Source organism: Chelonia mydas, chromosome 5, assembly GCF_015237465.2.
Source record: "Chelonia mydas isolate rCheMyd1 chromosome 5, rCheMyd1.pri.v2, whole genome shotgun sequence".
NCBI classification, from domain to species: domain Eukaryota; kingdom Metazoa; phylum Chordata; order Testudines; family Cheloniidae; genus Chelonia; species Chelonia mydas.
Window position 1 is genome coordinate 51896413 of NC_051245.2, and position 15254 is coordinate 51911666.

The following is a 15254-nucleotide window of genomic DNA, read 5'->3' on the forward strand; positions in this document are numbered from 1 at the left end:
AAGCGACTGCCTAGAACAGTGAGAGAGAGATGAATTTCCATACCCATTCCTTTAATAGCCTCCACACTGAGATTGTCAACAAAGGTACCAATTATTGTCAACTATAATGGTCCATTAGGAACTAGACTGAGACTACAAACCAATGTCTGTCATATTGCTACCTAAGTTATATACTATAATCGAGCATTAACGTAAGGAGGAGTTCAGCTCCTTTTCCTCTGCAAAAACCACAGGGAGAACCACCTCTCTTCTCCCTGGCTTGGGGAGTAGCTCTCACCCCTAGCTTCCACTCCTTGGATGATGGCAGTGAGAGTTTTCTGTCCCTTTCTATCTACTTTAACCACTGCCTATAGTGCATTGATGACAGAACAAAGATAGGCCAGCATTCATTGTACCTCCTGAACAACAGCTCCCCAAACTGAAAAAAATAAATATTATCCAAGGGACTTATTTTACATTAAGTAGCGTCTCTCATTGTAGAAAGACAGCGGAGCATTGAAGAAAGAGCAGTCAACTAACTTTACAGAGTAAGAGACATTGTTTAGATTAAACAGTAACAAGTTCAACTGGAAGCTTCTGATCAGTCAACAGCCAGACTCGGAGAGAAATTTAGCAGACTGAAGTGTGTGCATCTGATGATAGTCTGAATAGTCTCCATAATATCATTAATACATTTGTACTACTTTGGATTATCCAAAAGAAGGAAGGAGCAAGTGAGCTTCAGTAGCTTACAATAGCTATCAAATCTGAATAGGTTTTGTAACATTCTCTGTAAACATTTGTGGTACCCCTAAAATGGGTGATTCAGAGAGCCAAGCTGACCTTTTCTTGACAGTAAAGTGTTTGTGTCCTATATAAATCTCTATTTCTGCCACAGTGTTTCCCCATAGAAATATCCAGGAGAAAGAGAGCACCTGCCTTTTGTAGACAGACAAGAATTTGTTCTATCTTACAGCTCCTCATCGGGAGCAAAAAACAGGCATTGGATAACAAACTTTTATTTGGTTATTGTCTTAATGAGTTTAATTGTTCCACAGAATTAACTGTTCTTGTCAATTAGCTTTAGAATTATCATATCTTTTTGATTTTTTTGCATATTGACCATTTGTCTTATATGATTATGATAGAGTTATTTACATATGTTTTCCTTCCCAGTGTTTTTATTTATTAGGGTATTTGACTAGACTAGAATGGAACTAAAATATTAGTAAATAGCAATTAGTAATCCCCTGAATTTAATTATTGTTAGATTGTGGTATTTTTACAAGAGAAGTATCTGACTCCCTCTCTATATATGAAAAACACATTATGAAAGCGTGCTGAATGACACGCCTGTTGATGACTGTTTAGAGCCATGTGACCTGGCAAACTATACAACTGTAGACCCAGGGGTGAACACTGATCCTCTGTGACTTGAGAAAGTATGAAAGGCCATCCAGACCTTGTGAAATGGACATGATTGTATTCACCCAAGCTGCTCAAAGGTACCTTGGAACTAGTGAGTATTGGCCCACATCAATTGGTGTGGGCATATGGCAGAGTACCAGATGAATGGAAATATGGCATCATAACATCCCTGTACAAGGGAACGTGATCTCATAACAAGTGTGGGAACTATAGGCTGATCTCATTGCTATTGGTCCCTGGAAATATTATCGCTCACATTCTGCTTTGCAGGATGCAGCCAGTCCTTAACTGACATCGTCATCCACAGCAATCAGGGTTTCACTGCTGGATGGTCAAGAATGGGCCCTGTCATTACCCTCTGGCTTCTGGCTGAGCTGCACTGAGAATTTAACTGTCCACTTCACATAGCATATATGGACATCAAAGCAACTTTTGATTCAGTTGACAGGTCAGCACTTTGGCTCTGACTGAAGGGAGCTGATGTCCCAGATGTACTGCTAAATGTGGTGCATTATCCTCACACTAGTGTGCATATTGATTCATGGCTTTCACCACATTTCTACAGAATCTCAGGTGTGCAACAGGAATGCATTCTCACCCCATTACTATTCTGTCAAGCTAGCGACTAGATGTTATGACTTTCCGCTCACACATCGGAAGCAAGGATGGTCACGAAGTTTACTGAGCAAGACTATACTGATGCTGCTGCCTTGCTTGTGGAGAAGCCAGAGAATTTCAGCCCTGCCACTCAAGGTTTCCAAGGTACTACCCACACTATAGGGTTGAATGGTCCAGAATCTTGGAGCTGGGCCACCGGACGCCGGGTGCAGGCAGGTGGAAAATGTTGACAAGTAGGCTGCAAACAGAGTTCAGTTTCAGCAAACCAACTGTCCAATGACCTCCACCATCATGAAGTCTGAGTCTTGGTTGTGGACACAAGTATGTGTCTGCGCTGAAACAGTCCTGTCAAATCTGTGTACTGCCCGTATTTCCATATGGGTCAGAAATCTGGACTATCCTGTCGAGGCATTCCCTATGCCCTGTCAGTACCAAATCCTGAGCATAAAGAGGTTTAACTTTGTGTGAAATGCCATAGTCTCGCATAGATCTGGCCTTCCGCCAGTCGCTCACTACATTCAAAAGTGGCATTGCATGCTTTTCAGCCATGTCACCAGGATGGACAAAAAAACACCCCAGCACACTGTGCTTTTAAATTGTCCATCAATGTGAGAAGGGGAGAATGCCTTCTTCCTACCTGGCATCACCGCCAAGGCCATCCGAGATTTGTGAATTCACAGAATTAAGCCAGATCTGGGAACTTCACTTTATGATGCCTGGTATGATGCCAACAACCGTAGTCACTCTGCTTGTGAAATGGTCCTCAGTGGACTATGCATGTTTGATGATGATATATGTATATTAGTAAATATACATATACACACACAATCAACATACCTTTTCTAATCCACAACAGTACTGTTTTTTATCAACAATAAGCAGTAGGGACCATATGCTGTGCTCATTTACACAATGCCCTTCCCACAGAAGTCAGTGGTCTTTAAATCAAAACAAAATTTGGCCTTAGATCATTTGTAAATACTTGTTAAAATATATATTCTAAAACATATTCTACAAGGGGCAGTTTGTTTAAATATAAAAGAAGCACATGTGGCAGCTTTACCAGATGTTTTGGAGATGAATGCATTAACTGAAATCATCAAAGTGATTATCTTTGGTTACTCCTTAAGGCTTCATGTTTTAACAAGCACTAAGGGAAATAAAGAGTTATGTCTCCATGATCATTTTTCTCTGCTGGTCAGATCTCACAAAAAGTTACTCCTTTTTGCTTGCACAGCAACTTCTACAAATACAGGTACTGAGAGTTCTCATACTACACATTTGAAGTGTGGTTATTGTAGGAAAATAGAGTATTTAAATTTGGAACATTCTTACTCAAAAGATCTGCTCACTGTGTATATTCCGAGTAATATTTACTTACTTTTGTGACCAAGCTAAGTTTTTACTACTTATTACTCCCGTTAACACCACAGAGCCAGTGCAGCATGGGAGAGAGGGAGCTGGATTCTGCTATGGCTCACGCAACATCAATGGAGTTCTTAACTAAGTTCCAAATGTAGAATTTTCATTATAGGTGACGATGTGCAAAGAATTACATCTGATATTCAGATGCAAAGCTGAGTTAAAGGGCTGGAAGTTTTAAAAAAATCGTATTTTTTTCTTTGTAAATTAAACATATGTAATTGAAAAGTCAGTGAGAGAGAATAAACGTTTTAAAGTGTAACTACACACAGATTACATTGTGGCATTCCATTTTTATTGTCTTTCAATGTATGTATAAACATGTATTTTATAAATGGTGTGTGTGTGTGTGCGTAATGGGGTTAGGAACCAGGGGGTATTGTAAAATGGGATCTTATTCTAAGTTTTCTTGGTGAGACGAGAAGCAACCCATCTGTCACTGCCCCGGTGTTACTCAGAGGAACAGGCTAGGAGGTGTGGTTCCCTGTCTGTGGGCAGGAGTTGGACACTAGTATCTCTAGAGGACTTGCTTCCCCTTATCTACCTACTGAGGCTATACCAGCAGAGGCCCTGTCAGTTCCAGAGTCCTGACTCCTCTTCAGCCCTTCCCCTTTCTCATGGAATGGGGAGAGGGCTAATAAAAAAAACCCCATGAAGTTTTAGTAAGGAATCAACAGTCCCTTCATATATATTTATATAATATAATGTGATTTTTGTACTGCTAGTAAATTTACCCCTTATTCATTTTAGTAAATATACTTTTATAGCAAGAAAGGTGTTGGTATTCTGCCTTCTCAAAAGGGCTAATGACTCCACAGAGGCTAGAGCAGTGTGTAAATAACAAGGTGGATAAAAATCAATGATTTTTTTTATCAGATTTTTTTTATTTAAATCTGATTTTTTTGATAAAATGCTTTTTGAGGAAAAAGCCTATCTAAAGATAGTTTTAATTAAGATATATTACAGCTCAAAGATATCTCATCATGGAATAGGGATTATAAATTCGAATTCTATAATATGAGACAATATATTTGTGTAATGTTTAAGAAACATTTTGTAAATGAGTTCCAATAGTTCATGGATTAGGGACCCAATTTTATGGGGTTCCAGGGGCTTCTGTATAGATTATTGAGGTTAATCTTTCTATCTACCCAGTGGGGCTCAGTCTAGAAGATACCATCAGAGATGCTTAGTTTTGCAGTTTTCAAACGGTGGATTTGTGTCTCCAGAGATAACATGCTTGTTAACAGCAAAAAAAAAAAAAAAAAAAAAAATTAAATAAATAAATAAATTAATATATAGAGGTGAGAAATAACAGACCTCAACCCTATTGTCCCTCTGAAAATTTGTATACACAAAGTCAATCCCTTACCTCTCTCTAAAAGTGCAAAGTTTCAAAAAGGTCAGTGAATAGAAGATTATTGGGGCGGAATAGATCTGGACAAGGAGAAGAAATCTGGAGATAAATGTGAGATGGGAGGGACAGGCAGTAGAAACAAAAGTGAAACCGTTAGAGCAGCATATTCCAGAAGTCTTGATGTCTTTCTGAGTGTAGCCTTCATTGATTTGAGATCTACCGTACCATTCTCTCACAAGCAGGGGAAACCTATAATGGCAGCAGGCCGTAAAAGAGATCCAGTTTGGGAATAAGAACCATTCAAGAAATATATGTTTGCTGATGATGTTTTAAAGAAAGTCACCAGTGAACTGGTGGAAGTCACTTAAACGCTTGGATTCAGAGACTGTTGAAGTGATAATCTCACTTTTAATAGCACTAGCTTCTTCTGCTGGTTTAGAAAGAATATTTTCTTCCTTTGGACTAATTCATTCCAAATTGAGAAATCGTTTGGGACCTGAAAAAGCAGGAAAGCTTATTTTTCTTTTCCAGATTATGAACAAACAGGAAAATGAGGTGAAGACAACTCAGTTAACTGCAGAAGCCAATATTTTAAGTTTCTCATGTTGACCTGGCTGACATAGTCAATTTAATTTTTGTTTTTTAATATTTCATTTAACTATTTTAGTTAAAAACAATTTTAACAAAAACAAACCTGACTTTAAAAAACTTGAATGTTTAACTAAATTCAAAAATTTATATGCTTGTTTTGTTAAAATATATATTTGCTGTTGAAGAAAAAAATCCAGAATACGTAACATTGTTTTAGTTAAATAAAACCATTTAAAAGTCTGTCTGGTGATGTTCTCCTCCTAATACAGCATGGCAAGAGAATCCTCCAAATATTAATGATTGACCTGTTGAATTGGAGATAGTTCATCTCCCAATGACTTCATAAATATCTGCTTCAATTACCTTTGGTAAATGAAATAATCCAACAATAATTCATTTTATGATATAGATGTAGAACTAATCTGAAAAGTTTTCAAAATAAATCACTTACAAAATGTATAGTGTGTACCTTCTAAAAATGAAACCTACAACTATCTCTGAGTTGTGAAGAATATGTATTAAGGTTATAACAGCCAATAAGAATGCACTTTTATGTAGACATCCATGATTAAATAGAGTCTTCCTGACTAGTGATTTAAAACAAATCCACCCTGGTAAATAATGGTTTCAAGGCCCAATTCTGATTTCAGAAACATGTGTGAATACTGCCATTCACTTCGTATTTTATCATCATTATCAGGCTAAGTTTACTTGAAAGAAGGGAAAATAGCCATCTTTCCCTTTTGCTATTCTGTTACAGTTTTCTAATTTACATTTCTCTCCACAAACACACAGTTTCAAAACCTTCTTGTACCAGTACAGGACAGAGGAATTATGAAAGAAAATGAGAGCACTTGATACTGTCACTTACATACCAACACCTAGATTACAATACATTACAGCTTTATTTTGTATACTGCCTTTCATGCAAACTGATTTCAGAAACGCTACAGAGAAAAATAATGCAAGGCAGTACATAGGACCATTTATGGCTATTTATCACACTGCCAGAGGAACAAATTAAGAGGTTTGAATATACTTGTAAGTAGGGGAGAAGTTCATGCACACCACTTACAGCCCCCCAAAATAAACTTTGCACAGGGAACTAGCATAGCTGTTAAGGAAATAGAATCTTTCTCTTGTCTTAAAGTTGGGACATCTGTGCAGCCTAGTGACGGCTCCTATGTGGCATAATAAATATATGTTTATTAATTTAAACATGATACAGGTTTTCAATTATTTTCCATCCTGAGATTACTGACCATCTTGTACTTCATTGCAGTATCAAATGTATCCATTCCAGCTGGATGACCTTTTTATAGAGCCCCCTAATCAGCTGACACCCATCCCATCTTGGATTTTATGACCATTGCATCCATGTACTGTAGTTCATAGAACTACTGACTAGGCCTTAGCCTTTCCCTGGCCCACCCACCATGCCCCACTCCACTGTGGAATTTGGATCCATGACATAGAGAGGCTTGCCAAATCCCTACTATGTAGCCTTTCTGCTTCCTAGCCCGTGCACCCTCAGAACTGCAATGGTTTCTTTGAATTTGGGCTCTCCCAAGTCAGGGAGGGTTCTGCAGGATTTCACCTTAAGTTCTGTTCTACAGTGTCCTTTTTTTGACTGTGGACTGCCATACTTGTATACAAAAACAACACAGTGATAGCTCTCTTACAAAGGGATAAAATTAGGAATGCAAGGGTTTATATTTCATAAGATCTTTAATCTTATTTACACATAAATTACCTTATCGCTTGAACTAGGTTTTATGTTCCTGATCTCTAATCAATTGTGTCACTTGCAGCAATTGACATGTCAGCTGCATCTTGTATATCAGGAACACTTTTTTTTGTAAGCTTATACAAGCTGTTTTTCAGGATGAACTGGGCAATTTTCTTCATAAATATTAATCCTTTTTGTGCTCAGAATTGTGCCTGTTAGCAAAATGCTAGCAATGCTCATCCACTTTTGTAATAAAAACTTTTTAAGACTGAGAAGTAACATTCTGAGAGAACCCAAAGAACCCATTAATTACAATGCACTGAATACTCGAGGGAAATGCTGAGTTTGACAAATCTCCAGAAAGCGGGTTTTAGATTCAAGACCAAGTCCAATTGTGCCACATACACTTTTCTCAAGGACTAAACAGATATGTATCTGCTTGTGCTTTGCTTGGCCCTTAGCCAAAAATCACGATTTCATACGCCTGAATGTAATTCATTTCTGAGCAGCTGTAGTATGCATTATGAAGACTTTGGTGTGGTAGTTGATTCTTTCAGCTTCAAAACATACTACAGCTTTTCAGTTAATGTTTCTAACATGAAGGTGCTCATTTTTGGCTTAAAAACATACTTTAGTGTAATATCCGATATAAGCCAGCCTATTTTTGCGTATCATAAGATCATTTTCTGTGCCATCTGAAGTGGAAACATTTTTCCTTATGTCATGAAATTGAATCTTCTCAGAAGAGGAATTTCTGTTCATTGTGTGATGTTCAGATTAATTGATTAGGTGAATATTTCCTCTTCTTGGCTTCAACATGTCATTCAAACCAAATTTTCTTTTAATGAGATAATTTTAAATGTCTGTGCCAATTGCATTCAATTACAAGTACTATGGTCTACTGGCAATCTGAAATTAAAGGCAGATGTAATATGGGTGCATTTTCTGTTCACCTTACTCACATAAGCTTTAGCAAGACTTCTGTGCAAGGTTAAGCAGGATTTGCCTGTAAATGTTCATCAATGTTTAGCATACGCCCAGGTTTACCATTCACTGTTATATGTTACGCAGATGTAAACACAGAGGTGCACTCTTTATACAACATCAAAAGTGTACAAAATTAATTACAGAATGGATATACAAAGCTATGGCCCCTAGCCTGAGCAATACTGGGTATGAATAAAAGAGTGAGAGTAAATAATGTGGAGGAGGAATAGCAGCAGCAGAGAATATAAGGCTTAAAATAATAAGCTTACCCTGATTCCAGTTTGTTGCTATATGTGCAGGTCTTGCTGGTTTGCTGTTTTATTGTTGTTTATACACATTGGTAAGCAAAGGAGATAATTTTTAACAGCTGAGGTTGGGAGGGACTAGATGGGATTAATATGGGTGTTGGATGTACTGTTCTGAACACACTATCAGTAAATAGTAATAATGCTACTGTTGCTTTATTGCCATGTTACTATTAGGGTTAATTTCTAGGGCTTGTCATGACTAAGATTTAAGATGTGAGGTTGTTATGCTAGCTAACAGGTTTTCAAAGTCTAGTATAAAGGAGGCACATTGCCTTTTAATATGTGGGCTAAACTACTCAAGTTAAAGCATGAGGAGTGGCGCAGCATTGGTTTTAGCTCAAAACAGTTTAACGTGTTAAAGACAGTGTGTCTTGTCTATACTAGACTTTGAAAACGTGTTAGTGCATTAGCTTCATACCTACACAAGGCCTGTGAGTCTCTTTTAATTAAATAAAATGCAGATTGTTTTCAGCTTTTAGTTCCTGAATCAGAAAAAACACTTCAGCATGCTTTTAATTTTAAGCATGTGAGTAGTCCCCTTTGGCTTCAATAAGACTACTCATGTACTTGAATGTAAGTATGTGCTTAAATGCTATGCTGAATCAGGATCATAGTTTTGAGAGAAGTAATGAAAAAAATTGTGCAAGATTAGTAAAGGGAGTAAAAACCATTCTCCAGTTTCCTTTGTTTGTATGTTGTTTTTGTGAAGAAAGGATCACACCATGAAGAAGTAAGAAAAATTGTGTAATTTCATGTAAAAATCTTCATTCTCAAGCATGCCTTTCATCCACACAGAAATGAACTCTTCTGAAGATGAATGGGGGGAATAACAGCCAGGGAAAGTTACCTTAGCACCACTGCTCTCAGTCACCAACTTGTAATTTGTTGCATTTCCCTTGAAAACCATGCTAGTCTGGATAGTGCTATCTTAAAAATTAAAGATGATGAAAGCTTTTACAATTAAAAATATGCCTGTTAAATAAAAGTGTGCTGCTGACTGTTGAAGACTTGCAGAAAAATGTGGGCACATTGGATGTGTATATATAGAGGTGAGTCTTCGCATGCATACTTTAAATAATCAGATAGCTGTTGGAGCTGCGGGCGGGATCATCTTTTGTATTTGACCTAAAATGAATGAACGACAATTAAGTCAAGTCAAAACAAAATAAAATATTTTTTTTTACTTGTTCCAAAAAACTTTAATCAAAAATGTTGAAATGAGCTCTGTGTGATGCTGTGGCCAGGGCTAATGTAGCCCTCAGAGATATAAACAGGAGAAGTGAACAGGAATAGGGAGATGATTTTACTCTGTTTAGAGCATCGGTGAGACTGATAATTGAATACTGCATCTGGTTCTGGTTTCCACATTTTAAGAGGATGTTAAAAAATGGGAAAGGGCTCAGAAAAGGGCAGAGACAAAAATTATTGGAATGCTGTATTATTGGACTGCGGTCCCAGAAGTGGCGGGACGGTCCCGGAAGTGACGAATTGGTCACTTCCGCCCCAGGCCCCACTCCTCCCTAGGGACGGCCCTGGCCTTGGGGCCCGGAATTGATGTCGGCGGGCCTGGCTTTAGCTTTAGCTTGAGTCAAACCCAATTTATTGGCCTCAGTAACTAGGTGACATTCTATCGCCTGTGTTGGGGATCAGATTACACAATGTAATGGTCCTTTTGGCCTTAAACTCTATGAATCCTTTAAGAATTTAAGGGGTTTTCTCATATAAATTCTGGGCCAAGTCTGATGCCCAGGTTTATGCCTCATCTCCACAATGATGCATGGGCCAAGAATTGACCCCATGTGTGTATTTCTGCTGTTGAGGTTGTAAGACCTATTTCTCTAAGGACACTATTATGCATGATTCTCAGTCTGGGTCTTAGCTCCTTACTGCAGTATTAGCAGAACTCCCTTAATTCTTACGGTTTTTGACCCTTGAAGGCAGAGGTAGCATGATGGCATGTAACCCAGGCTGAATATCAGCCATTGCATATCAAACTCTGTTGAGCAGAAATGCTGCTCTCTGAAAGTTCCAGTCAGATCCTTCTTGACCATGGTCAGCAAAGGAGCTCCTCTCAAAGGTTGAGCCTAGTAGCTAATTAATCTTTAGAACCCCCTTGTGAACTAGATGTCTATTGTTATCCCATTTTACAGATGGGGATGCTGAGACACAGAGAAGTTAAATATCTTGCCTAAAGCCACACAGCAAGTAAGTGGCAGAGTCAGAATTAGAATGCGTAAGTCCTGACTCCGAGTCCTTTGCTATCATCTTTGTAGGTAACTCTGACGTCTGTATATCTGTCTATCTAGGTTATTACATGGCTCCCATTAACATGGTATCTAAGCACATGCTACCAGCAAAGAGATATTCACAGAAAAGATGTAGAACTGGGAAATTATTTTATAATGTTGTCTTTTTGGGCATCTTGTCAAGCTTTGGTCTTTTTGCTTTCACTTCGGCAGCTCTACCAAGGAGGGATTCCCTTCTCAATAGTCCAGATGTCATTGATATTGCACCAAGTAGAAAACGGAGACAAAGGATACAAAAACCTGCTGGAGTGGAACCTAAGGTGGCTACATATGAGACCCAGCTACTGGCAAAGGAAAAGTAAGGGAGTTTTGAAAGTTCATTCAAGTAATGATATAACATTGTGTCTGTCTGTCTGTCTCTCTCTGAGTGATAGAGGTTCCCTTTTTTAATTGCATTCATTGCAAGCACTGTAAGATCGCAAATGCCTAATTTCTATCATCTTGTACTTTGTGCAGTCATTTACACCTGTGCAAAATGCGTGTAAAATTGCTGGCATTCTGATTTGGTAGCCTTTTATACCCATTTTGCACGGGTCATAAATGACTACACAAGGAGCAAGGTAGTGAAGAATCAGCCCCAAGGACTTACTAAGTTTGATGAATCTTCAGAGTCAAACTTGCAGGAAGCCATTGAAAGAAAGGCATTCACTTGGTCAAGCAAACAAAATAAGCCTAAAATTTAATCTATGAATTACCATATTTCTATGAAAGTAAAAAAGAGTGCGTTAGCAATAAGGATTAAATTAAGGTGAGGGACACAGACTAATTGACACCACAGGAAAGAGTAGCATTAGTACTGTATTTATAGTATCACATGTTTAAGAGGGATAGATGCACTGGATCAGATCAGAACCAGCAGTAACAAAGACTTTTTTTTTTTAAAATGATCCAAAACTTTTCTAACATTTTTTTAAAAAAACCATTGTTTATTCTCATGTGTCTTCACTTCCTGGTTTCTCTCTATTTCCCATCTCTTATTCCTAGACTCCTAGCTGGAAAATGTCTTTGGGAGGCATGTGGGCATCCCCTAACACCTTTTTTTACCAGTGCAACTGGCAGATTTCTGCAGGAGTCATCACGGAGGCTTCTTCTCACTTTCAGCTCTCTCTCCTTGATGGTAACATCATATGACAAATAGGCATAACAGCAGGGCTCAGAACTCTTCTGAACTGGTAGAAAGAAATTGAGATAACTAGTGGTGATTCTGAAACAAAGGAAAATTAAAATTAATAGAATTTTTAATAGACCAAGCATGGTTTGCAACTCATACTGATCTTTCTTTGACAAAGTGATGATCACTGCAAAAATAATTCATGCTTTAAGATAATATTTCAAATTTTGTAATATAAACAGTTAGCAAAGTTTTTATGTTTCCTGAAATATTGATACTGACTTGTGGAAATATTTTCACAAGATCCAAGGGGGGTGAAATTATATATGGGACTTATGTAAGGGCTTTTGAAAGTGTTTGGAGTTGTTTGCTTCAAAAACTGGTCTTCTTTTGAGATCTGTGCTAAATTAGTTTTGAAAATATTAATTTTCTCCTTTCATGTGTGATATTTAATAAATAATAAACTGTCTAAACAGATATGGAAACAAATACATTACAAAGACATTTCCTGTTATTAAAGAGGATTTGCTATTTTAAATCACTCAGCAAATATCCTATCTTGATGTAGAGAGCTATGGCTTGGTGCCAACAAGCTTGTTTAAATTTAGAATCCTATTTTATTAGGGAAAAAATACTATTTTCAGCAGCCATATTCACCAAAGCCAAAGTCTGCTGTTCTGTTCTTCTGAAGTTCTGAGCACATAGGTTGATAATTTTGGTGGCCAGTTGTATGTAGTTGTGGTAGCCACAGTCATTGTGACATTGTAACAGGCTGGCTGTGTTTGCCTGAAAGACCCTTCCCTGTTGGCAAGTGTTGATTCTACTGGGAAAAGTTGAAGTGGACTCCCTGAGGTAGGTGATTGGATATAAGGAATGGGGGAAGAGTAGTGCCCTGGGGAAGAGAGTATCTAGGGTTTGGGCTGAGCAGTCCTGAAGAGAAAAGCCAAGCCTGGGGAGAAGGATTGAGATGATTGTTATGTTATTTATTCTTAATTCTTTAGCTAATAAATACAAATATCAGACAGGGAAAGATTTTGGACGTTACATACTGTGCATACTGTGTTTGTAGAGCAAGTTATGATAGACATCTGGTCTTTGATTTCCATGAACCTGTGTGAGTAGTTTTCTTGGCTATCACCTGACAAGAAATGTTCCAATTCATTCCTTACCAACATCTGCCTGTCAATCCTTTATTATCTTTTACAATCCCAGTTGAATGTAGCTCAGCAATACAGGACACATAAAGAAAAGGAGTACTTGTGGCACCTTAGAGACTAACCAATTTATTTGAGCATAAGCTTTCGTGAGCTACAGCTCACTTCATCGGATGCATCCGATGAAGTGAGCTGTAGCTCACGAAAGCTTATGCTCAGATAAATTGGTTAGTCTCTAAGGTGCCACAAGTACTCCTTTTCTTTTTGCGAATACAGACTAACACGGCTGTTACTCTGAAACAGGACACATAGTACCTGCACATCTATAGTACAACTGTTTTGCAGTAGAGATTGCAGGATTTTTTGATATGTGGCATGTCTGCCAGTGGTGTGATAGGTATACCTGACGATGACATTTCCACATGCTTATTTTTGAACCCAAAGTGAGTATCACAAATCCACATGATCTCCCTTGGTGCTAGATTATGTATTTGAATCCCTAACTTAACTGAAAATGAGTTGTTGTTTTCAATCATGTAGCTCAGTTACTATGTTTCTATATTAGCTTTATATCTGATGAGGTACAAGAACAAAACTGTAATAATATAATTTCCATTCTATTGAGAAAGCTTTTCCTTGCTGTCACTGCTGATGAGTTCTGGTTTCTTTGAACTTCATTTTGAGTCTTCATAAGGTTGCTGACTGAATGGTCAGTCAGCTTGCTCAGGTAATAATTTTATTTCTCTTCTGTGTGCCAAATGTAGATGTGAAAACCTAGATTTGATATAATTATCCAGCTTCCCAATATAACTGATTATATTTGATCCATTATCTATTATTGTAAAACTTCTTCACCATTTGTAATTTATACTCACTACAGGCTTGACCCTGCATGGTGTTAAGCACTTTTTGAGGCTTCATTTTGAGCTGATGATACTTGGCATCTTGTAGGAATAGAACCCAAACTGGCAACAAATCTTTATTTCAGACTCTGTCATGGGAATGTTTTATTTCTGCAATAAAACCCTTTTTAAAAATAACTGCTCAGAATTCCAAATTCCATCACCTTTTGGAGACGCACCATCATAAACATGGAAGATGTTCAGGTTTTGGGAGGATAACATAACATTAGGAGAGCAAATGTTTGGCATAGAGACTGTGATGTCATCCTCAAATGAGTGACATACTCCTAACTTCACAGAGCTAAAAGATTTTGGCACGCTGTTATATGGGTAAATGTTTTAATTTGTTTTCCCATCCATCCCAATCCCTTAATATCCCCAGTACACTAAAGTTTATTTAGTGCTCTTTTCCATTTACAAGTTTTGATGATCACATCAATGCATGTTTCATGTTCCTCAGCCGATTAACGAGTAGATACATGCCACACCAAGTGCTTTGTATTGCCTCTTAATTTTTATAATATAGGACAGTTGGTGCAGGAAAGATCCCAAATCAAAAGAAAAAACACATGTTGAGTGACTAAGTGAAAAGATAAAAGGCTATTTGCGACTCCATGTTTATCATTAATCAAAGAGCAGTTTTTTTCATTCCAGCTCCTCTGCTCAATTCATTATTTTTCTTCCTTTATGTACATAAGAAGCAAACAAAAACAGCCAAAAAAGAGTTGATCTTATTCTTCTTTATTCATATCAAAAAACTTTTGATTACAGTGACTTCAGAATGCAAGTCATGAAATACGATTTCAATATTGGTTTAAATGGATGCAGAAATTTAAAATGTTTTCTACAATAAAATAACCCAAATCTCAAAAAATTTTAGAACTATAGCGTATATTTTTCATCACAGTCTTTATGATCATATAGTGAGACTTTAACCTAATTCTTATTATCAAGAAATGTTTGGTTACTTGATTGCACGATAATAAGTATATAAGGAAATTTCTAAAAAAAAAAAAAAATTTAAAGTTTGGTAAGAATGTTTGATCTTAATGTGAGCCCCTAAGAAAATTTGGAAATTTTATTAAATATAGACCAGTTTCTCCAGCAGTGTAACTCTGTTCACCAACCAATTTACACCACCAGAAGAACTGGCCCTACAGCCAGTCAATTGTTTAATTTTATATTATCTTAAATTAAGTTAAAGGTGGGAGAGCCTTTCATGAGCACAAATGTGTGGACATGCAAAATGTTCCACCAACTGTGTTAGGGTTCTGGCTTTTGAGACTAGTGATATAGTAACAATCCAGACTTCTGGAATGAAAACATACCTTTAAACCTGAGCAAGGAGGCTGAAAAGAAGGA

General features: G+C 37.4%; 1 protein-coding gene across 9 annotated transcripts in view; it reads left to right on the forward strand.

Moving 5' to 3' along the window:
* XRCC4 (X-ray repair cross complementing 4) overlaps positions 1–15254 on the forward strand; it is a 275050-nt gene that overhangs the window by 179485 nt on the left and 80311 nt on the right. For 2 of the 9 annotated variants that reach the window (XM_043546369.1, XM_043546370.1), the window contains exons 7-8: positions 10876–11023; positions 11710–11898. The exons of 1 other annotated variant lie outside the window; for it this stretch is intronic. In XM_043546369.1, the coding sequence (XP_043402304.1) occupies positions 10876–11023; positions 11710–11863 (302 nt within the window). In that variant the 3' untranslated portion in view covers positions 11864–11898. Of the gene's footprint in view, positions 1–1677; positions 2738–10875; positions 11024–11709; positions 11940–15254 lie in introns of those variants that run through there. 6 more of the 9 variants (XM_043546372.1, XM_007066436.4, XM_043546368.1 and 3 more) reach the window with 5 other exon arrangements.